Source organism: Hyperolius riggenbachi, chromosome 11, assembly GCF_040937935.1.
Source record: "Hyperolius riggenbachi isolate aHypRig1 chromosome 11, aHypRig1.pri, whole genome shotgun sequence".
Classification (NCBI taxonomy): domain Eukaryota; kingdom Metazoa; phylum Chordata; class Amphibia; order Anura; family Hyperoliidae; genus Hyperolius; species Hyperolius riggenbachi.
This window is the reverse complement of record NC_090656.1, coordinates 156,825,739-156,851,259: the sequence shown is the minus strand read 5'-3', so window position 1 is coordinate 156,851,259 and position 25,521 is coordinate 156,825,739. Positions and strand designations below refer to the sequence as shown.

General features: G+C 46.8%; 1 protein-coding gene across 10 annotated transcripts in view; it reads right to left on the bottom strand.

The window, feature by feature from the left end:
• Positions 1–25,521, bottom strand: part of CCDC88B (coiled-coil domain containing 88B) — a 948,743-nt gene that overhangs the window by 630,540 nt on the left and 292,682 nt on the right. For all 10 annotated transcript variants that reach the window (XR_011024965.1, XM_068261744.1, XM_068261745.1 and 7 more), the window contains one exon: positions 13,263–13,346. Coding sequence is in view for 9 of the 10 variants with exons in the window: in XM_068261744.1 (XP_068117845.1) it covers positions 13,263–13,346 (84 nt within the window). In the remaining variant the exon portion in view is untranslated. The remainder of the gene's footprint in view (positions 1–13,262; positions 13,347–25,521) is intronic.

The window sequence follows — 25,521 nt, the reverse complement described above, 5'->3', positions numbered from 1 at the left end:
TTAAAACAGCTAGGTATATGCAGTGATGAGGTAGGCTCACTGAACACAACAGCTAGGTATATGCTGTGATGAGGTGGGTTCTCTGAACACAACAGCTAGGTATATGCTGTGATGAGGTGGGTTCACTGAAAACAAAATTTAGGTATATGCAGTGATGCGGTGGGTTCACTAAACACAAAAGGTAGGTATATGCAGTGATGAGGTGGGTTCACTGAACAAAGCAGCTAGGTATATGCAGTGATGAGGTGGGTTCACTGAACACAACAGCTAGGTTTATGCTGTGATGAGGTGGGTTCACTGAACACAACAGGTAGGTATATGCAGTGATGAGGTGGGTTCACTGAACACAACAGCTAGTTCTAGACAATTGTAAAGAGGCGCCCTAATCGTAGATAAAAGCATCTAAAAACAGTTTAAAATTGACAAAAACGTGAGGTAGCTTACCTCAATGACGACAAATCTTTGTAATAAACAAAAGATTTATTATAGCACAGGCAACGCGTTTCGCGGGTCCAAGACCGCTTCCTCAGGCCAATACAAGTGCCTACATCAGCAAAAACAAGACTCCTCAATATACCAGTACTAATAGGGTACATACATTTAAAACATCAGTGTCACACATGCATTTAGATCATTATATTGTTTAACATTTGGGATACCATAGCTCCTGGCACTTAGAAGCGCCAAGAGCCATAATAGCTGTATTTTAGGTGGATACATTGCATTATGTATATCAGGAGATTATAAACCTTAGCGTATATTATAGAGTACTAGTGGTTGTCTGCCATAAGAAATATATGCATATATAAAATATAATAGCGCAAGATAAATAAATAGATATTGCCAATTCATAAGAAATATATGCATATATATAAAAAATACATGCATATAATAGTATATAATAAATAAATAAATATTAATAATTAATCAATAATAATTATTATATGCATGTATTTTTTACATATGGTATATTGAGGAGTCTTGTTTTTGCTGATGTAGGCACTTGTATTGGCCTGAGGAAGCAGGCTTGGACCCGCGAAACGCGTTGCCTGTGCTATAATAAATCTTTTGTTTATTACAAAGATTTGTCGTCATTGAGGTATGCTACCTCACGTTTTTGTCAATTTTAAACTGTTTTTAGATGCTTTTATCTACGACTAGGGTGCCTCTTTACAATTGTCTAGTACATCTTATACCCCCATACGTGTCCCGTTTGAGGGGTGGAGACAGACCACACGTGGTGTACACCAAGGTGGACACCTGTCCCCCTTTTTTACCCAAGGAGTGCGACCGCATCCAGGTCCTCGGTGACCACCCCGAGTGGAGGTGGGTTTATTGTCTCCACCTGCTTCCTGCGGTCGGTTGCCCCTCTGCAACCTACCTTTGTGAGTAGATTTTCACTTACTACAATTACCCGATTGTATTGACGTACTGCACCATTGGGCTCCCCGTTTTTGTTCCCTGTGTCCTTTTTCAGAAGGTGTCCTGACACCCACTACCCACAACAGCTAGTTATATGCTGTGATGAGGTGGGTTCACGGAACACAAAATTTAGGTATATGCAGTGATGAGGTGGGTTCACACAACACAACAGCTAGGTATATGCAGTGATAAGGTGGGTTCACTGAACACAACAGCTAGGTATATGCTGTGATGAGGTGGATTCACTGAACACAACAGCTAGGTATACGCTGTGATGAGGTGGGATCACTGAACACAACAGCTACGTATATGCTGTGATGAGATGGGTTCACTGAACACAACAGATAGGTATATGTAGTGATGAGGTGGGTTCACTGAACACAAAAGGTAAGTATATGCAGTGATGAGGTGGGTTCACACAACACAAAAGGTAGGTATATGCAGCGGTGAGGTGGGTTCACTGAACACAACAGCTAGGTATATGCAGTGATGAGGTGGGTTCCCTGAACACAACAGCTAGGTATATGCAGTGATGAGGTAGGTTCACTGAACACAACAGCTAGGTATATGCTGTGATGAGGTGGGTTCACTGAACACAAAAGGTAGGTATATGCAGTGATGAGGTGGGTTCACTGAACACAAAAGGTAGGTATATGCAGTGATGAGGTGCGTTCACAAAAACACAAAAGATAGGTATATGCAGTGATGAGGTGGGTTCACTCAACACAAAAGGTAGGTATATGCAGTGATGAGGTGGGTTCACTGAACATAACAGCTAGGTATATGCTGTGATGAGGTGGGTTCGCTGAACACAACAGCTAGGTATATGCTGTGATGAGGTGCGTTCACTGAACACAACAGCTAGGTATATGCTGTGATGAGGTGGGTTCATTGAACACAACAGCTAGGTGTATGCATTGATGAGGTAGGTTCACTGAACACAACAGCTTGGTGTATGCAGTGATGAGGCCGGTTCACTGAACACAACAGCTAGGTATATGCAGTGATGAGGTGGGTTCACACAACACAAAAGGTAGGTATATGCAGCGGTGAGGTGGGTTCACTGAACACAACAGCTAGGTATATGCAGTGATGAGGTGGGTTCGCTGAAAACAACAGCTAGGTATATGCAGTGATGAGGTAGGTTCACTGAGCACAACAGCTAGGTATATGCTGTGATGAGGTGGGTTCACTGAACACAAAAGGTAGGTATATGCAGTGATGAGGTGGGTTCACTGAACACAAAAGGTAGGTATATGCAGTGATGAGGTGGGTTCACAAAAACACAAAAGATAGGTATATGCAGTGATGAGGTGGGTTCACTCAACACAAAAGGTAGGTATATGCAGTGGTGAGGTGGGTTCACTGAACATAACAGCTAGGTATATGCTGTGATGAGGTGGGTTCGCTGAACACAACAGCTAGGTATATGCTGTGATGAGGTGGGTTCACTCAACACAAAAAGTAGTTATATGCAGTGATGAGGTGCGTTCACTGAAAACAACAGCTAGGTATATGCTGTGATGAGGTGGGTTCACTGAACACAACAGCTTGGTGTATGCAGTGATGAGGCGGGTTCACTGAACACAACAGCTAGGTATATGCAGTGATAAGGTGGGTTCACTTAACCACTTTGTCCTCCTTGACGTATAAAAACGTCAAGGAGGACAGGCGCGCTCCCGCGCGCTCCCGCGGCCGATCGCGCGCGTGCACGCGCACTCCCGGCCGCGGAGTCGGTAGCCACGGAATCAATGTATCGGGCTAGGGAGCCCGATCATTGATTCCTCTCCCCCGCTGAAAAAGCGACAGCTTCTCTCGGAAGCTTCACTCTTTCTGAAGCTGTGTCCCTCTAAGTGTACATTGTACGCTTAGAGTGACGTCATGTAAAAAAAATCGAGATTGCCATCTTGTGGCCAAAAAGTAAAACTACAAGTAAATGCCCAAAAACATTACAATACACCAATATTTCCCCAAATAAAACACTTTTATATCCCACCCTCCCAAAAATGCCCACATAAAATGTTTAATAAAAAAAAAACAAAAAAAACATTACTATAAAAAAAAAAAACATAAATATTTACCTAAGGGTCTAAACTTTTTAAATATCTATGTAAAGATGAAATATTTCTCTCTATTTTTTTTTTATAAGCTTGTAAATAGTGATGTATGCAAAACGGAAAAAATGCTCTTTTATTTCCAAATAAGATATTGTCGCGATACATTGTGATAGGGACATAATTTAAATGGTGAAATAACCGTGACAAATGGGCAATAACAATACGTGGGTTTTAATTATGGAGGCATGTATTATTTTAAAACTATAATGGCCGAAAACTGACAAATAATAAATTTTTTCATTTTTTTTCTTATTCTTCCTGTTAAAATGCATTTACAGTAAAGTGGCTCTTAGCAAAATGTACCCCCCAAAGAAAGCCTAATTGGTGGCGGAAAAAACAAGATATAGATCAGTTCATTGTGATAAGTAGTGATAAAGTTATAGGCTAATGAATGGGAGGTGAACATTGCTCGGATGCATAAGCTGAAAACGACTGAGATGTTAAAGGGACACTTAAGTCAAACAAAAAAAATTTGTTGTAATCACCTAGGGCTTCCAATAGCCCCCTGCAGCTGTCCGGTGCCGTCGCCGTCTCCCTCCAATCCTTCTGGCCCCGCCAGCAGCCACTTCCTGTTTCGGTGACAGGAGCTGACAGGCTGGGGACGCGAGTGATTCTTCGCGTTCCCAGACACATTAGCACCCTCTATGCTGCTATATGGTATATGATATATGCTATAGCAGCATTGATGGCGCTATTGTGGCCAGGAATGCGAAGAATCACTCGCGTCCCCAGCCTGTCAGCTCCTGTCACCGAAACAGGAAGTGGCTGCCGGCGGGGCCAGGAGGATCGGAGGGAGACGGCGACGGCACCAGACAGCTGCAGGGGGCTATTGGAAGCCCTAGGTGATTAAAACTCATTTTTTTTGTTTGACTTAAGTGTCCCTTTAAGTGGTTAATATGCTGTGATGAGGTGGGTTCACTGAACACAACAGCTAGATATATGCTGTGATGAGGTGAGTTCACTGAACACAACAGCTAGGTATATGCTGTGATGAGGTGGGTTCACTGAACACAACAGCTAGGTATATGCTGTGATGGGGTGGGTTCATTGAACACAACAGCTAGGTGTATGCTGTGATGTGGTGGGTTTACTGAACACAACAGCTAGGTATATGCAGTGATGAGGTGGGTTCACTGAACACAACAGCTAGGTATATGCTGTGATGAGGTGGGTTCATTGAACACAACAGCTATGTATATGCTGTGATGAGGTGGGTTCGCTGAACACAACAGCTAGGTATATGCTGTGATAAGGTGGGTTCACTCAACGCAAAAAGTAGGTATATGCAGTGATGAGGTTCGTTCATTGAACACAACAGCTAGGTATATGCTGTGATGAGGTGGGTTCATTGAACACAACAGCTAGGTGTATGCATTGATGAGGTAGGTTCACTGAACACAACAGCTTGGTGTATGCAGTGATGAGGCGGGTTCACTGAACACAACAGCTAGGTATATGCAGTGATGAGGTGGGTTCACTTAATATGCAGTGATGAGGTGGGTTCACTGAACACAACCGCTAGATATATGCTGTGATGAGGTGAGATCACTGAACACAACAGCTAGGTATATGCTGTGATGAAGTGGGTTCACTGAACACAACAGCTAGGTGTATGCTGTGATGAGGTGGGTTCACTGAACACAACAGCTAGGTGTATGCTGTGATGTGGTGGGTTTACCGAACACAACAGCTAGGTATATGCAGTGATGAGGTGGGTTCACTGAACACAACAGCTAGGCTTATGCAGTGATGAGGTGGGTTCACTGAACACAAAAGCTAGGTTTATGCTGTGATGAGGTGGGTTCACTGAACAGAACAGCTAGGTGTATGCATTGATGAGGTGGGTTCACTGAACACAACAGTTAGGTATATGCAGTGATAAGGTGGGTTCACTGAACACAACAGCTAGGTATATGCTGTGTAGTGTTGGGCGAACACCTGGATGTTCGGGTTCGGGAAAGTTCGCCGAACATGGCCGAGATGTTCGGCATGTTCGGGCCGAACCCCGAACTCCCCGAACATCCTGCTTTTGGGGGCCCTATGGGGTCGCAGGCATAAGGGGGGAGCATGCCCCGATCGCGGGGGGGTCGGAAATTCCCCCCACCCCCTCCGCTAGCGCTCCCCCCTCTGCCCGCTTCCCCATATAAAAGTTTAAGGAAAGTAAAACAGTACCAGTAGTAGTGGCTGGCAGTGGGCGGCACTGTGAAGTGAGTGAGGAGGAGGAGTCCGGAGAGTGACGCGTTGAGGGAGGCCGGGCAGCGGGCGTGAGGTCAGAGAAAGGGCGGAAGTACCACAAGGGTACTACCGCTGAACCGCCCGCTGCCCGGCCTCCCTCAATGCGTCACTCTCCGGACTCCTCCTCCTCACTCACTTCACAGTGCCGCCCACTGCCAGCCACTACCACCGGTACTGTTTTACTATCCTTAAACTTTTGTATGGGGAAGCGGGCAGAGGGGGGAGCGCTAGCGGAGGGGGTGGGGGGAATTTCCGACTCCCCCCCGCGATCGGGGCATGCTCCCCCCTTATGCCTGCGACCCCATAGGGGGGCCGTATTCGGCCGAACAGGGCCCTGTTCGGCCGAACAGGGGCCCTGTTCGGCCAGGCATTGAGCCGTTCGGGCCAACCCGAACAGTTTGACCGAACACCACCAGGTGTTCGGCTGAACTCGAACATCACCCGAACAGGGTGATGTTCTGCAGAACCCGAACAGTGGCGAACACTGTTCGCCCAACACTAATGCTGTGATGAGGTGGGTTCATTGAACACAAAAGCTAGGTATATGCTGTGATGAGGTGGGTTCACTGAACACAACAGTTAGGTATATGCAGTGATGAGGTGGGTTCACTGAACACAACAGCTAGGTATATGCAGTGATGAGGTAGGTTCACTGAACACAACAGCTAGGTATATGCTGTGATGAGGTGGGTTCACTCAACACAAAAGGTAGGTATATGCTGTGATGAGGTCGGTTCACTGAGCATAAAAGGTAGGGGTATCGGTTGAAAAGTGCACCTGAGCTGCCTGTATGAAAAGGGTGCCGCCATAGACATCAATGTTATTTCTGGAAATATGGGCTACAAGGTGTAGAAAAGGGTGCCCGTGTTTTGATATAGACTACAAGCGGGCTCCCCTTTGTAGCCCATATTTTTTCGGCTACAAGGTTTTCGGCTACAGTAGGGCTCCCCTTTGTAGCCTATATTTTTTTCGGCTACAGGAGGGTGCACCTTTGTAGCCCATATTATTGCCTTTTTTTGTAGCTGAAGTTTTTATATGGGCTACACCAGGCGCCTTTTTTGTAGCCTAAGTTTTTATATGAACTACAGGTGCTGGAAGCCGAATTATTTCATTCCCCCACTATCCATGGCGGCATGGAGGGGGAATAGTAATTAACACATCCCGGAGTTTTTTTTCTAGCCGAAGTTTTTATATGGGCTACACCAGGCGCCTTTTTTTGTAGCCGAAGTTTTTATATGGGCTACACCAGGTGCCTTTTTTGTAGCCAAAGTTTTTATACGGGCTACACCAGGCGCCTTATTTGTAGCCAAAGTTTTTATATGGGCTACACCATGCGCCTTTTTTGTAGCCGAAGTTTTTATATGGGCTACACCAGGCGCCTTTTTTTGTAGCCGACGTTTTTATATGGGCTACACCAGGCACCTTTTTTTTGTAGCTGAAGTTTTTATATGGGCTACACCAGGCGCCTTTTTTGTAGCCGAAGTTGGTATATATGGGCTCCACCAGACGCCCTTTTTTACAGGCGCCCTTTTCATATAAACCCAAGGTAGGTATATGCAGTGATGAGGTGGGTTCACTGAACACAAAAGGTAGGTATATGCAGTGATGAAGTGGGTACACTCAACTGAAAAGGTAGGTATATGCAGTGATGAGGTGGGTTCACTCAACACAAAAGGTAGGTATATGCAGTGATGAGGCGTGTTCACTGAACACAACAGCTAGGTATATGCTGTGATGAGGTGGGTTCACTCAACACAACAGCTAGGTATATGCTGTGATGAGGTGGGTTCACGCAACACAAAAGGTAGGTATATACAGTGATTAGGTGGGTTCACTGAACACAACAGCTAGGTGTATGCATTGATGAGGTGGGTTCACTGAACACAACAGCTAGGTATATGCAGTGATGAGGCGGGTTCACTGAACACAACAGCTAGGTATATGCAGTGTTGAGGTGGGTTCACTCAACACAAAAGGTAGGTATATGCAGTGATGAGGTGGGTTCATTCAACACAAAAGGTAGGTATATGCAGTGATGAGGTGGGTTCACTCAACACAACAGCTAGGTATATGCTGTGATGAGGTGGGTTCACGCAACACAAAAGGTAGGTATATGCAGTGATTAGGTGGGTTCACTGAACACAACAGCTAGGTATATGCTGTGATGAGGTGGGTTCACTGAACAAAACAGCTGGGTGTATGCTGTGATGTGGTGGGTTTACTGAACACAACAGCTAGGTATATGCTGTGATGAGGTGGGTTCAATGAACACAACAGCTAGGTATATGCTGTGATGAGGTGGGTTTACTGAACACAACAGCTAGGTATATGCTGTGATGAGGTGGGTTTACTGAACACAACAGCTAGGTATATGTTGTGATGAGGTAGGTTCACTGAACAAAACAGGTAGGTATATGCAATGATGAGGTCGGTTCACTGAACACAACAGCTAGGTATATGCTGTGATGAGGTGGGTTCACTCAACACAAAAGGTAGGTATATTCAGCAGGGATGCTCGGATACTCCTTAATCACGGATCCGAATGTGGCCGTTTTTATTGGAGCCGCATCCGGATCGACCCGTGATCACGTCCCGTTTTTTTTTACGCAAAACTGGCTCGACCCGTATTTTTCCCCACCTCACCATAAAAGTAACGGTAATTATGGCCGTGACCCATATTGTTCATGGCCGCATGCGTAAAAATGTACGGGTGTATGAGGTTATTTGCGGCTGCGCAATCGTACCCGTAGTCGACATACATATAAAAATACGTGTGTCCATGCGTCTCGTAGTATGTAATGCGTAATGGCCGGTTAATATTCAGTCCCTGAATGCGCATGAGCATGCGTAAATGCCGCTCGTACACGTAAAAACGTAAGTGTACGTATGCATGTATCCAGTGACGTCATCATTACATTTTCCCGATAACGGCCGCATCACGGCCGTGATTACGGGCCGTGACCCGGATTTTTTTACGCTAGCCGTGACCTGGATTTGCCGTGGATCACGGCCCCTTGTTGCGGAAAAATGGCCGTGAATCACGCGTACCTGTGATCATGACCACCCGTGATAGCAACACTGATATGCAGTGATGCGGTGGGTTTACTGAACACAACAGGTAGGTATATGCAGTGATGAGGTGGGTTCACTGAACACAACTGTCAGGAACCGGCCCCGCAGCAAGCTTGCAGATGCGGTTCCCGACTGCGGGTTTGACCAGATCGAGAGGGGAAGCAGCCTTAGTTGAGCTGACACAAGGCTGTGACCCCTCAGAACACTTCTCACTGCCACCACTAGCTGTTGCTAGACACTTCCACTCTGCTGTCGAGTGATCTGCACGCAATCCGCGTTTTCGTATTCAGGTCAGCTTTGTGCTTTAGGCCGAATACGGGAACACACACACACAGTACAATCGTACAGTAGCAAGGCACAATCAGCCACTGAATCTTGTAACGCAAGTTACACTGCCGTCTCTATAGACTATGAGTGTTAGCTTAGTACAGCAGAAGTCAAACTTATTAAATAACGATTTAATATTCCCGAAAAATGTGGAACAATGCAGAAAATAATATATACAAAAGACTTACAGAAAACAAAGTAAAAATTACAAAATAAAGGTTACAAAGATACACAAGACAATTTGCTTAAAAATAAAACAGGAATAATTGGAAATTGAACTTTTACCAGCGCAAATGTCCAACCGGGCTCAACTCTAGCGATGTGCTACCCTCAGGAGAAGATGATCTGTGACTGTCCCAGGCTGGATTTTATAGTCCCAAGTGTGGCCCGGGGCATTTAACCACCTTAGCGGTATGGACGAGCTCAGCTCGTCCATTACCGCCAGAGGGTGCCGCTCAGGCCCTGCTGGGCCGATTTTGATCAAATAAAAAGCAGCACACGCAGCCGGCACTTTGCCAGCCGCGTGTGCTGCCTGATCGCCGCCGCTCTGCGGCGATCCGCTGCGTGCAGCGGCGAAAGAGGGTCCCCCCAGCCGCCCGAGCCCTGCGCAGCCAGAACAAATAGTTCCGGCCAGCGCTAAGGGCTGGATCGGAGGCAGCTGACGTCAGGACGTCGGCTGACGTCCATGACGTCACTCCGCTCGTCGCCATGGCGACGAGGAAAGCCAAACAAGGAAGGCTGCTCATTGCAGCCTTCCTTGTTAATTCTGATCGCCGGAGGCGATCGGAATTATGCTTCAGGAGCGCCCTCTAGTGGGCTTTCATGCAGCCAACTTTCAGTTGGCTGCATGAAATAGTTTTTTTTTAATTTAAAAAAAACCCTCCCGCAGCCGCCCTGGCGATCTCAATAGAACGCCAGGGTGGTTAATGTTCAGTCCCAGAACTAATGCAATCTCCCAGATGGTCCAGATGGTCATATCCTTTCTGTGATATGCAAACTTCAAAGCTTTCCTGTGTTAGTTTTTGATCTTTCAGAGATTTCAAAACACTTCACTCACTTCCATAGCTCTAATTTCCACAGATAGAAATTGTATCTTAACACACACATCAAAAGACTTAATATGGCTAAGTCTTAGTATGGCTTCCTGGCTGTTATATGTAAATTCCAAGGCTGTTCCTGTCTGACTTTGAACTTTGTATTTTGAGAACAACAAGTATCCTGTTTACATGTACAGACTTCAAAGCAATTCAAACACTTCCAGCCCAATATTCAGACCAACAGGTAGCCAATCACCTGTATATACTTCAAAGCAACTGTCCGATTAAGTGTTTCCTAATTAGAAGCAGACAATGGTAGCTTCTCCTGCTGGACAATGAATGCAGAGTTAATTTACATTTACATAAGGATCTCCCATTAGCAGCCCGGTGTCCAATTACCCTGAAGCCAGCTGGCTTTGAGCAGACTTACACATATGACACAGGCATAAAAATGAAACATATGGCTTCCATGCGATACCATATAGCTGCTATGTTCTGCATAATACCGTACATATCATCATCACCCCAATATATCATCACAACAACAGCTAGGTATATGCAGTGATGAGGTGGGTTCACTCAACACAAAAGGTAGGTATATGCAGTGATGAGGTGGGTTCACTCAACATAAAAGGTAGGTATATGCAGTGATGAGGTGGGTTCACTGAACAAAACAGGTAGGTATATGCAGTGATGAGGTGAGTTTACTGAACACAACCTCTAGGTATATGGTGTGATGAGGTAGGTTCACTCAACACAAAAGGTAGGTATATGCAGTGATGGGTATTACAGTGTGCACCTGCTATCACACACACAGGTAGTCACTGAATGTGCTGGGCCTGGTAGTGGCACACACACACAGTATGAATTAGCAAGACTGTCTATGCAACACAAGTGTCAGTGGGACACGCAGAAAAACAAATAGATCACAAGAACAAGATTAGCTCTCAAAAGAGATGTTGTGGGGTGCTATTTTAGCAATAAGAATCAGCCAGGAGCAAGCTAGCAAGCCTATAACAGCCTAACTAATCTTTCCCTATGAGTGTCTGCCAGCAACCTTCCTTTCTCTCACTATTGCAGGCACGCGAGTGAGTGTAATGGCCGGCGGAGCCTGCCTAATATAAGGGGGGGGAGTGGCTCCAGGAAAGATTGCAGCCTGATTGGCTACAATGTGCCTGCTGACTGTGATGTAGAGGGTCAAAGTTGACCCTAATGGTGCACTATGGGGGGAACCGAACTTCCGGAAAAGTTTGCATTACATGGTGAACGCGAACCACCGGAAGTTCGCCTGCAACCGTTCGCCAGCGAACCGTTTGGGCCATCTCTACTAGTAATGAGCAAACTACGATTAAGTTTATGTAATGAATAGCAGTGATCAGCTCAGAGCGTAACTGACGTCAGTATACTTTATTAGATGTAATATACAAGTGATTGGTGCACACGTTATACAAAAATAGTACTGTAGCACTATAGAGGAAATAACCCCCCAGTGACGAGGGCCCACTGGTGGGAGCGAGATCAGACAGTGAAGGTCGGCAACAGTATGGACAGATTAAGGTACAAAATCAGCAGGCAATATCAGAGTGAATATAAAGGCAGAGTTCGGCAGCAGATCAGATAGGCAAAGGTACAGAATCGTTAGGCAACATCAAGGTGAGTATTCAGGCAGAAGTCAGCAGTAGATCAGATAGGCAAAGGTACAGAATCGTAAGGCAGAGAGTAGTCGGAAAAACAGGCAAAGGTCAAATACAATACAATAGTAATATATCTTCTAGTCTAGTGTGTAACCCCCGGGGTCCTGCCGGATCAAAGCACACAAGGATCTGACTAAGGTCTGAGCGCTAGCATTATCAAGTATTCGCAACAACAGACAATGAGCTACTGACATCCCCAGGTTTAAATAGAGACAGGCAATTCCAAACATCCCACCCAAAACACTTCCACCAATCAGCAAGGAGATGCAGCAGCCAGATGTCAGCTGACCGGCAGGTCAGCTGACCCCTCTCCTGAGCCCATAAAGGTCCTGCCGCTTCATGCGCGAGCGTGCTGACATCTGCTGATGCGCTGCCGAGAGATCAGTCCTCCCTGAGCCAGTGCGAGATGACTGTGAAGATGCGGCGGCGGCCACTGTGACGTCAGACCCGGAAGCGGCGCTCACGCTGCAGTCCGCAGCGGAGGTAAGACTGCTACTCTTAACAGTTTAATTACGCATAATTTTCCGCATTTCCACGTAGCAGAAATACGTATGTATAACCAACTTTCACCTACGGTTGTCAAATGTAATTACACATTAAATTCGAAAATTACTCGTAGTATGTGGACGCTTATGGTTTTACTGTTTCTGTGCGTAAATTGCTCCTGACAATGCATATTTTTGTCAGTGTACATCGGGTAAATAAGTCAAATGTGCAGGGGAATGAGTGATTTTCATCCGTACGCGTAAAATTGTACGCGTATAGCTCGTTTGTAAGTCAGTAATTACGCATAGCGGTAGATTTTACGGGGAAATTAGTGAGCTTAATTTACAAACTTTGTATTACAATTACGATGCGTAATTATGAATTACGATGTGTAATTATGTTTGGGCATAGTTTCTGCTTATCCCTAGGAGAGATAGTTAGAGAGAGAGTGTGCGTGTGCGCGCGTGCACATTTCCCCCTTCCCTAGGCAAGCTTCATTCACTTTTTTGTCCACCATGCAGGCCAGCATGCTTGCCAGAAAATATAAAATATTGAATTTCAGGAGCAGCTGAAGCACCTATACTTTTTTTTTATGTATTTTTATGTAAAGAAGAATAAACACATTTTATTTAAATTAAAATATATATATACTGTACACAGTGTTAAAAAGTGACATCACTGGTCTTCACACAGCACAACATTAATTTGATAAGTAGCAGCTAACTACAGCTCCAAAAGTGTGATTGTTCATGCTTTTGGCTATCTGCTGGCATTCACCTTTTGCACAGGGGATTGCAGTCTGCATTCCCTCACCTTGGCATTGGCAATTCACCCTCATCAAATAGTTCTATTAAAAAAAAAATAAGTTTTACCTCTTGAATTTTCTCAGCTAGTTTTGTCTGAAAATCGAAATTTAGACTCTGAATTCCACCAATTATTTCTTCACGTCCTTCACCCTGTTGGCATAAAAAAGAGTTAGAACTAAAAAAAAAACAACAGGGAACCTGAATTTGTTTCACATTGTACAGTAATATGACAGTGTTTCTCAACATTATTATAGCAGCAACCCTTGCATGAAGAAAACTAATATTAAATAATTTAACTTCTCTAGTCAGTCTTCTGAGTAGTAATGTTAGCAAACATGAAATTTTCGGTTTACAAACTCCAATGTTTCTGCAAAAGTTTGCAAACAGGCGAATCTGGCAAACCGCCATAGACTTTTGTGTTTCTGGCAAAAAAAAGTGATGGAAGGTTGTTTCAAGGGGCCTAACACCTGGACCATGGCATGCCAAAGGGGAATCCATGGCAAAAGTCCCACCAAAAATTACTTAGTTGAAAGGGCAGAAACCACAGTATTATTATTATTATTATTAATAATTATATTTATAAAGCGCCAACATATTACGCAGCGCTGGACAATAAATATATACAATGATACAAGGATGACATACATAGGGTTATACACATAGAACAAAGTTATACATACAAATTGTACAAAATACATGATCATGCAATATGGGCTGGTTAGGTAGGCCCAGTAACACAAGTACAGGCTGTCATAGGACAGGAGCACATGATCCTGTAGATTACACTAGGGAGTGGAGGACCCTGCCACAGGCTTACAATCTAAAGGGAGGGGTGGAAACACTAGGGGGGGCCGGTAAATATTCCTTAGAGAGTTACTGTGTGGTAGGAGGTGGGTAGGCCATCATAAAGATGTGTGTTTTGAGGGCTTGCTTGAATGTGTTGAAAGAGGGAGCAAGTCTGATGGGTGGTGGAAGGGCATTCCAGAGGGTGGGGGCAGCTCTTGAGAAATCCTGTAGGCGGGCATGGGAGTGTGAAATGCGTGGGGTGGTGAGGCGAAGGTCGTTGGATGAACGGAGGGGGCGACCTGGTGTATACTTGTGAACAAGCTCCGAGATGTAGGTAGGGCAGGTTTTCTGCACAGATTTATACGCCAGGCATAGAATCTTGAAACTTATCCTGAAACGGATAGGGAGCCAGTGCAGGGATTCACAAAGGGGAGATGTGGATGCAGAGCGGTGCGAAGAATGGATGAGTCTTGCAGCTGCCTTCATCACTGATTGAAGGGGGGCAGTGCGTTTCAGGGGGAGGCCAGAAAGGAGGGAGTTACAGTAATCAAGGCGGGAGATGATGAGGGCATGGATAAGCAGTTTGGTCGTGTCCGGGGTTAAGAAGGGGCGGATCTTGGAGATATTACGGAGGTGGAAATTGCAGGCTCTGGTGAGGTTTTGGATGTGTGGGATGAAGGAGAGTCCAAGGTGACACCTAGACAGCGGGCCTGGGAGGTAGGGAGAATGGTTGTGTTGTCGATTGTGAGGTGGAAATCTGGGAGGGGTGCAGCAACATGGGGTGGATAGATCAGGAGCTCAGTTTTGTCTAGGTTAAGCTTTAGGAACCTAGCTGACATCCAGGAGGAAATTGCTGAGAGACACGAGGAGACCTTGTTTATGGTGGTGGATGAGAGATCGGGGGTATGGAGGTAAATCTGAGTGTCATCTGCATAAAGGTGGTAATTGAAGCCCAGGGAGGAGATAAGCTTGCCAATTGAGGGAGTGTATATGGAGAAGAGAAGGGGGCCTAGAACAGAGCCCTGGGGGACCCCAACTGAGAGGGGGGCAGGGGTTGAGGAGGAGCCATTGAAAGAAGTGGTGAAGGAGCGATTGGATAGGTAGGAGGAGATCCAGGCCAAGGCAAGGCCATGGATGCCCATGGACTGTAGTGATTGGAGGAGGAGGGAGTGGTCAACAGTGTCAAATGCTGCAGAGAGGTCAAGGAGGAGCAGGATGGAATAACTGCCTTTGGCCCTGGCAAGGGTAAGGTCGTTGACCACCTTGGCGAGGGCTGTTTCAGTTGAGTGTGCAGGTCGGAATCCAGACTGTAGGGGGTCAAGTAGGGTATTGGTGTTGATGTATTGGGTAATGCGCTGGTGGACTAGGCGTTCGAGGAGTTTAGAAGCATAGGGAAGGAGGGAGATTGGGCGGTAGTTTGAGGGTAGGGATGAGTCGAGTGAGGGTTTTTTTCAGCAGGGGAAGTACAGTGGCCTGTTTGAATGCTTTTGTGAAGATGCCTGTGGAAAGGGAGGGATTGAACAAGGAGGTGAGGACTGGGGCAAGGTCAGGGAAGTGGGGATGAAGAGTATTCGCGGGTACCGGATCACAGGGAGAGGATGTGGGGGGGGGAAGCCACTAGCAGCAGGCTGACTTCATCAATGGTGGCAGGAGCAAAAGAGGCGATGGGTGGATGAGACAGGGGAGCAGCTGGGAGGGAAGGCAATGGGACAACCTGAGAGGCATTGGGAAGGGAGGGATGGAGGAGGGAAATTTCATTGTGTATTGTTGCAATTTTAGTGGTGAAGTGGTTGGCAAAGTCATTGGCTGAGAGGGAGGAGCTGGGAGGGGGAGGAGTGGGGTTGAGGAGGGAATTGAAGGTAGCAAAAAGCTGTTGAGGGTTGGAAGCTTGGGTTCCAATCAGTGCAGCAAAGTACCTTTGTTTAGCCTCAAAGAGGGCAGTGTGGAAGAGTAACAGTTTGGCCTTGTAATCTAGGAAGTCAGAATTGAGATGTGATTTCCTCCATTTCCGTTCGGCTGCTCGAGTTTCTTTCCTAAGGTTACGTGTGTGAGTGTTGTGCCAGGGTTGGGGGTTGGAGGGCTTGATAGGGTGGAAGATTGAGGGGGCAGCTTGATCTAAAGCAGATGAGAGGGCAAGGTTATAATGTGCAGCCGCTTCATTGGGGCATGTTAGGGTAAGTAGGTGGGCGGAGAGGGAGAGAAGGGGACTTGCTAGGACATTTGGGCTGAGATTACGTAGGTCTCTCTGCCATCGACCAGGCTGAGGGGTGGGGAGAGAAGTTGTTGGTGGGGAGATGGTGAAGGTGAGGAGGTGATGGTCAGAGATAGGGAAAGGTGCGATGTCCAGGTTGCTGAGGGAGGTGGACTTTGAGAATATGAGGTCAAGAGTATGACCAGCGCGGTGGGTGGCGGAATTTGTATGCTGAGAGAGACCAAGGGATTTGGTGAGGGAGAGTAGCTGCTTGGCAGCAGTGGAGATAGGCTCATCGATAGGTAAGTTGAAATCCCCGAGTATGATGGTGGGGAGGTCAGATGACAGGATGTGGGGGAGCCAGGAGGCCAGGTTGGCCAGGAAGAGTGAAGTTGGAGCAGATGGGGGGTGATATAGGACCGCAATGATGGCTGGGAGAAGTTGGTACAGGCGGATTACATGGGCCTCAAAGGATGAGAAGTGCAGGGAAGGGGGCGGTGATAGGACCCGGAAGGTGCAGGGTGCGGAGAGAAGCAGACCCACTCCTCCTCCAGACCTGTTGTCAGGTCTGGGGGTGTGACTGAGATGCAGTCCCCCATAGGAAAGAGCAGCAGCTGCGGTACAGTCAGAGGGGGTGAGCCATGTCTCTGTGAGGGCGAGGAAGGTGAGGGATTTGGAGAGGAAGAGCTCATGGATGGATGTGAGCTTGTTGCGGACAGATCTGGCATTCCATAGACCACAAAACAGAGGGAGAGAGTGCCTGGGGGTTGTATGGATGGGAATGAGATTATTATGGTGTGGTCTGCGGATGCAAGAGGAGTGTGGAGGGGCTGGAAGGGGGGTGGTTGGGATTTTGGGGATCAGTGGGGGTCTAGGGATGGGTGGGTTGAGGATGGAGGGAGAAAGTACTGGGACCAGCTGGAGAAGCAGGTGGAGGAATAGCATGTGGTAGTGGTGGAGGGGAGGCAAAGGGTTGGTAGGAATATGGTGGGTGAAGTGTGGGTGAGCCAGAGAAAAGACAGAGGGGAAGGGGTACATTACGTTGTGTGGTGAGGAGGCTGGCAGTGGTTTGGACAGAGGTAGATGTGTAGAGAACGGTGGAAGATGCATGGAGTAGGAGAGAGGAAGCAATGATGTAAGGTTTGGATAGTGATCAGGAATGCAGGTGAGGCTAAAAGATTGAGGAAGTTACCTTGGTGTGAAGCTGATTTCTGCTGAATTGCTGTTGAATTCTGGTAAATTTTGGTTAATTTCCACCCTTTGAAAACGACCCTTAGAAGACGACCCGAAGTCGGCCGACCCGACTACCAGACCTCCTGATATACACACAGCATCAGAGCAAATGAGTAATCAGGATGGTCTGGCAGACAATTTGCAATTAAGCAGGGGGGAGGGCCACTAGAGTCTCCTGCAAGTCAAACAAGCTTTGTTTGAAATTACAGAAAGGCCAGCAGTGTGAAACAAAAGCCAGAATTTCAATAGCAAGTAATAAATAACAATGTAAATATGTTACTTAGGCACTACTAATATGAAAAGCAGAGCAGGACAGCAGAAATGAGCCACATGTAATAGATTAGAGATGAAACATACACAGCAGATGGATGCAGTAGGAATCGGTTTCAAATTGAGTGCAAGTCACATTAGAGATGAAACATACACAGCAGATGGATGCAGTAGGAATCTGTTTCAATTCCAATTCCAAAATTTTTGGAATTAAGTGCTTTAAAAATCCGTCGTGCGTACATGGCAATAAGGTAGTGTAAGGGTTAGGCCCGGTTCACACTGACAGACAAAATGCAGCATTTAACGCACTGCAAACAACCGAAAGTGATAACGTCAGGTGAGCAAATCATTGTACGGCATTTACTAGTTGACATAAATTCCTCCAGGACATAAATGTTACTCCTCTCAGTGGCAGTCTTTGTATAGTGGTGTGCAGTGGTGTGTAGTGGTGTGAAGTGGCTGTCATGCTTGCGCACACGTTAGTGGGAGTGTAGGCGATTGCGGTTTTCCAACCACTATGGTCTGGCTGAGGTAGTTCAATGACAGTTAAGTGACCAAAAAAACACTGATTCTGCACTGAGGCCTTATAGAGGGGGCGGTAGTGGATACTAGATGGTGGTGAAGGATTATTGGGTTAAGGTCAGTGCATTACTAGGACCAGCAGACCTGTCTCCAACAGCTAATGTGTGAACTGGACACACAGGATTGCAATATAACTATAGCAAGAAAAAGAAAAACAGCCCTCAGAAAGGTAAACTACTGTAGCACTAAGCACAGACTGTACCTGTCTGCATCAGCTAAAGTGCACTGTGTGGACACACTGAACAATATCACAAGATCAAAAGAGAGTCTTTAGAAGGGCTCTGGGGTTATGTAGAAGGTGAATTGGTATTGTATAGGCTGACCAGATGTCCTCTTTTCCCCGGACAGGTCCTCACAGGTTTTTGAAATGTCCCGAGTGAAGCGAGCCAAACACAGAGCGAGCCAGAAGAGCCGATTGAAGAGACAGAGAGCCGAACACAGCCGAGCGGCCAAGACTCAGTCCAGTGTTTTCCCCGGAGCCTATCAGCTGGACGGTAGTGATGTCCGGATCATGAACGATTAAGATCTTTTTTGTGAGTCGAATCATCCGGATCATTTGTTCATTGTAATGATCCCGATGATTCAAATCACAAAAAAAGATCCGGATCAAAGTTCCGAATCGTTCATGATGCGGACAACACTACCGCCCAGCTGATAGGCTCTGGGAAAACACTGGACTGAGTCTTGGCCGCTCGGCTGTTTTCGGCTCTCTGTCTCTTCAATCAGATCTTCTGGCTCGCTCTGTGTTCAGCTCTCTTCACCCGGGACATTTCAAAAACCTGTGAGGACCTGTCCGGGAAAAAGAGGATATCTGGTCAGCCTAGTATTGTAGCAGTAAGGAACTCCACTGGGGACACAGAACACAGGCCTAAATAACGCATTCCCTATCTGCAGCATACTCTCCCTGATCTGCCTAGCACAGAAGCCAAGCACAGATTGCAAAATGGCTGCTGTGCTGGCTTTTCTGATAGGTTGGAATGGAGGTCCAGGTGGAAGGGATAGCTGATTGGCTGCCATGCGTCTGCTGACTCTGGGGTGAGGGGTCAAAGTTTGGCTCCATTATAATGTATAGGGGGCAGGTCAAAAACACCTTGGACTTGATTCACTAAAGCGTGATAACTGCTATCACCGTAGTCAGGGTCGTGCAGAGGGTCCTTAAGTGGGGGGTGCTCAATTTTTAAAAAAGGGGCCTCCCCCCCTCGCCCCGAAATGCACAGTTGTACCAACAAGTGGCGGGGACCTTCCCCCCCTTAACCCACTTGCCCTGCAGTGACATGTGACCTTCACACATCCCCCGGCTCTAAAACTATGCCAAACCACCTCCCTAAGGGTGGCCATACATGGTACAATTTTTCATTTTTTTTCGATTTAATAATTTAGTTTGATTATTCCGTTAGATCGAATATAAAGATTTTTCCATCATGTTGGATCTAATTTTTCTCGAAAAAAACGGGATAATGGACAAATCTCTTGATCGAAAAAAAAATATTTTCAATTTTCATTCGATTCGATCATTTCGATCGAATAAACTGGATAATCGAACGTTTTTATTGTACCATGTATGGCCACCATAAGCCCCTTCGCTTGACACATACATTCAGTCACAAAAGCGCTGGCTGCATTCAATGGTGTGGAGTCAGTCGGACCTGATATTGGTGGCCGCATGTTCCCCCTCCACGTTTCTGTCTCCTTGGCAGCCGCGTCTCCGCTGTCATAACATCAGGATGGCAACAAAGTTACATGACATGCACGGTTGCCATGGTACTAAGCTTTGAGGAACTTCTTACTTGTTGGCACCTGTGCTGCCTGGGTCCCTGCATCTCTCTGCGACCAGTGAGTATAAGTTACTTACTGCAACTCTGCTGCAACCCTCCAGTCCACTCCACACCAAAATGGGGCCCTAGGCAAGATAACACTTTTTGCCCTTCCCTGATGGTCACCTGGCTTATTTAGTTAGATTTGGTGGGGGCTAGAATCCTCCAGATCCCTATACTCTTTCCAGGCCCTAAGCAGCTGCCTAGGTTTGTGTTGTGGATGATCTAGCTCTGTATGCCATACAGCTAATGTTGGGCGAACACCTGGATGTTCGGGTTCGGGAACGTTCGCCGAACATGGCCGCGATGTTCGGCATGTTCGGGCCGAAACCCGAACATCCCGCTTTTGGGGGCCCTATGGGGTTGCAAGCATAAGGGGGGAGCATGCCCCGATCGCGGGGGGGGGGCGGAAATTCCCCCCACCCCCTCCGCTAGCGCTCCCCTTTCTGCCCGCTTCCCCATACAAAAGTTTAAGGAAAGTAAAATAGAACCGGTGGTAGTGGCTGGCAGTGGCACTGTGAAGTGAGTGAGGAGGAGGAGTCCGGAGAGTGACGCGTTGAGGGAGGCCGGGCAGCGGGCGGTTCAGCGGTAGTACCCTTGTGGTACTTCCGCCCTTTCTCTGACCTCACGTCCTCTGCATACGAGGGTACGCGTCACGCGTACCCTCGTATGCGTCATCACGCAGAGGACGTGAGGTCAGAGAAAGGGCGGAAGTACCACAAGGGTACTACCGCTGAACCGCCCGCTGCCCGGCCTCCCTCAACGCGTCACTCTCCGGACTCCTCCTCCTCACTCACTTCACAGTGCCACTGCCAGCCACTACCACCGGTACTATTTTACTTTCCTTAAACTTTTGTATGGGGAAGCGGGCAGAGGGGGGAGCGCTAGCGGAGGGGGTGGGGGGAATTTCCGACCCCCCCCCCCCCCCGCGATCGGGGCATGCTCCCCCCTTATGCCTGCGACCCCATAGGGGGGCCGTATTCGGCCGAACAGGGCCCTGTTCGGCCGAACAGGGGCCCTGTTCGGCCAGGCATTGAGCCGTTCGGGCGAACCCGAACAGTTTGGCCGAACACCACCAGGTGTTCGGCCGAACTCGAACATCACCCGAACAGGGTGATGTTCTGCAGAACCCGAACAGTGGCGAACACTGTTCGCCCAACACTACATACAGCACATGCTGCCACTATGCACCTCAAATAAAAACAGCACTCACTCTACGAGTTCCAGCCTCATGTACCCACAGAACAATTTAAGGTGTCCTCTAATTGCCGGATCAGATTATCAAACAAGACAGTCTCATTTCAGAATACTTTTCCACAAACTTTATGGGATATCCAAATATGTAACCACCTGTTAGGATAGGACTGGAGCGGGTATATCATGACATTGAAGGGCTGACATAGTGAGATGGTAAAATAGTTTAGCATTCAGTGGCGTAGCTAAGGAGCTGTGGGCCCTGATGCAAGTTTTACAATGGGCCCCTGCCCCATGCACTCTACACATAACAACAGTGGCGTAGCTAAGGAGCTGTGGGCCCCGATGCAAGTCTTACAATGGGCCCCCCCAAGCACTCTATACATAATTGATACGACACACTAAAACCTGCCAATGGCAACTACAGTGTCAGAGGTGCAAGAAGTGGGTGGGGAACAGTCTGTTAATGATTACCACTATTCAAAGTATCTATAGAAGAGATTATTATGAGCACAGGACCAATAGAGAGCTAATACTGTAGTTGAGGGAGGGCCCCTCAGGCCCACTCTGGTCCAAGGGCCCCAATGCGGTTGCAACCCCCATTGCTATGCGTACGTTAACTACTTCCCGACCGCCGTATAGACAAATGGCGGCCGGGAAGCAGACGCCGCAAGGACCGCCGTATTGACAAATGGCGGCGGTCCTTGTTTGGGCATGGGCGGAGCGATCGCGTCATCCGTGACGCGATCCTCCGCCTCCGCCTGTCGCCGCTCACTCGCCGCAACATCCCGCCGGCCATACGGAAGCGCCGGCGGGATGTTAACCCGACGATCGCCGCATACAAAGTGTATAATACACTTTGTAATGTTTACAAAGTGTATTATACAGGCTGCCTCCTGCCCTGGTGGTCCCAATGTCCGAGGGACCACCAGGGCAGGCTGCAGCCACTGTAGTCTGCACCAAGCACACTGATTTTCTCCCCCCCCCCCGCCCCAGATCGCCCACAGCACCCATCAGACCCCCCCCTGCCCACCCCCCAGACCCCTGTTTGCACCCAATCACCCCCCTAATCACCCATCAATCACTCCCTGTCACTATCTGTCAACGCTATTTTTTTTTATACCCCCCCCTGCCCCCTGCTCCCTCCTGATCACCCCCCACCCCCCAGATTCTCCCCAGACCCCCCCCAGACCCCCCCCCCCATGCACTGTATGCATCTATCCCCCCTGATCACCTGTCAATCACCTGTCAATCACCCGTCAATCACCCATCAATCACCCATCAATCACCCCCTGTCACTGCCACCCATCAATCAGCCCCTAACCTGCCCCTTGCGGGCAATCTGATCACCCCCCCACACCAATAGATCGCCCGCAGATCCGACATCAGATCACCTCCCAAATCCATTGTTTACATCTATTCTCTCCTCTAAACACACACTAATTACCCATCAATCACCCATCAATCACCCCCTATCACCACCTGTCACTTTTACCTATCAGATCAGACCCTAATCTGCCCCTTGCGGGCACCCAATCACCCGCCCACACGCTCAGATTGCCCTCAGACCCCCCCTTATCAATTCACCAGTTCTTTCATTACATCTGTTCTTCCCTGTAATAACCCACTGATCACCTGTCAATCACCTATCACCCATCAATCACCCCCTGTCACTGCCACCCATCAATCAGCCCCTAACCTGCCCCTTGCGGGCAATCTGATCACCCACCCACACCATTAGATCGCCCGCAAACCCGCCGTCAGATTACCTCCCAAATGTATTGTTTACATCTGTTATCTTCTCTAAACACCCACTAATTACCCATCAATCACCCATCAATCACCCCCTATCACTGTTACCTATCAGATCAGACCCTAATCTGACCCTAATCTGCCCCTTGCGGGCACCCAATCACCCGCCTACACGCTCAGATTACCCTCAGACCCCCCCTTATCAATTCGCCAGTGCAATATTTACATCTGTTCTCCCCTGTAATAACCCACTGATTACCTGTCAATCACCTATCAATCACCCATCAAGAAAATTATTTTAATATATGTACTGTGGCTGGCTCTGCTTAAAGAGTAATTTTGAGAATTATATATGTGCAATAAAACTTTTTGCACTCTTTATTACTAAAACGAGAAGTGCATAGACCAAATTTGTTGCAGTGTGTTATGGAGTTGATAGTACGGTTGCACTAAACGAGTAATATTGAGAGTTATATAAATCAAAAGAGCACTATTTATATGGATGGTGACCATGTGAATGCTAAAGTGTCATTTTTAGAGTATTAAAAACGGATCTATGGTCCAAGAAGTATATATGCTTTCACATGGTCATCTTTTTGAATTCTCAAATATCTGTGTCTACATCTGAAGACAAAGAAGCCAATTTATGCAGATAGTTGGAAATACCCCCTTATGGTTTTATTTTTGAGCTATTGCTGCATTGCTCTAGGTAAATTGGTAGTTCCCCTGTGTTCCCCCCTCCCAGTGTACAATTCATAAACAATTATGGCTTACATGATCTCAGACGATATTAATGATGAAATCGATGATTGCTTTGCCACTCCCTCTCAGGAGGAAGATGACAATACCATTGAAATGAAATCCAAATTCAGAACACATAGAGGATTATTAGTGAAGCAGTTAAAACGAAAGTGGAATGCTTCCCTGTTGGAATCATATGAAAAAGCTGGCATTGTCCCAGACGGTCTGTTGGAGAGAATTATTCCGGCAGGGAATCTCCTGACGGAGCGATTCTTGGAAAAATGGAAAAAGAAAGCTTTTGAAAGAGGAATGGAGGTAGTCAAAATGATTGCGGAAGAGGAAAGATTACAGCTGAATGAAATAACCGAATTGGTCTCGGCCAGTGCCTTGGATCTTGATCAGTATAGGAAGCATGAGGAATTTATAATATTAAATGATTCCCTGCGTAAATTCATTGAAAAGGTACAGGCTGAGACCAAAAAACGGAAACAAAATAAATTTTATAATGACTCAAAAAAATGGAATAAAGACAAAGCCTTTGACCCTCAAGAGAGATCTAATAAACGATCAAATAGGGGAAGAAGTAGGTCCAGGAGGAGAAAGACCTCTGGGGAAACCACTGAAGGTGAGACCGATGTTTCTGAAAACTCAAATTCAAACAGAAACTCGGTCTCATTCCAATCAGGGTCAAAACAAAAAAGACAACCTAAGGGGGTATTAAAATCAAGTCGTAGACAGCAACAAGTACCCTATGAACAAACAAAAAACTACAGGGGTTGGGTGGAGGCACTACAGAGAGGAGACGAAAGCACAGACGAGGACGAGATCAGTGTGACAAGGAGCAACAGAAAATACAATCAGAGCAGGAGGAAATAGTGAGTAGTTTGGACCCCTCGGGAGTTGTGGTAAATTTGTCCAACTTTGATCTGAAAGAAAATCACTTGAGGGTATTGGTCAAGGGGCTTTCATTTTCACCAACGAGCCAAGGTGACACCTTTGAGGTGTTTAAAGACATTAACCTCTTCTTGAGAAAGATCATGTTAAAGCTCCATCATAAACAAGGAGGAATATCGGAAAAAAATCAAGGAGAGACTAATGAGACCCCATTACAGACCCCTGAGGTATGGACAAATGATGAACGGGAGGCCATTAGAGACCTACAAAGTTTACTAGATGAAGGTGGACGAATTTTTGACGACAGCAGCTCCCAGGGAGCACAAATGCCCCCAGATACTCTGTTACGTAAAAGAGCAATCACCATGCCCCCCATTTCAAAAAATAAATATTTGTCAGTATTTTTGGAAACAATAAATGAAGATTTACATAGTATGAGTTGGGCCAGTAAAAACATAGATAGCACTAAAAATAACCTAACTAAAAAAGAATGGGAAGCAATGGAAGAATTAAAAACAGCCCCCAACCTTATAATAAAACCAAGTGACAAAGGGGGAAATATTGTACTTATGAATGAAAATGACTATATGGCTGAGGCCAATCGTCAGCTGGCCGACCATAATACCTATGAAAAATTATGCACAAATCCGTTCCCAGCAATAAAAGATAAAATAAATCACTTAGTAGATGAGGCCCGTGAACACGAGGTAATCTCTAAAAGTGAAAGGGATTATTTGTGGATCACAACATACAATACCCCAACAATTTATTTTGTCCCAAAGATACATAAAGATGTAAATCGACCACCAGGTCGTCCAATAGTATCGGGAAATGGGGGGCCATGTGAAAGATTAGGAAGGTACATAGA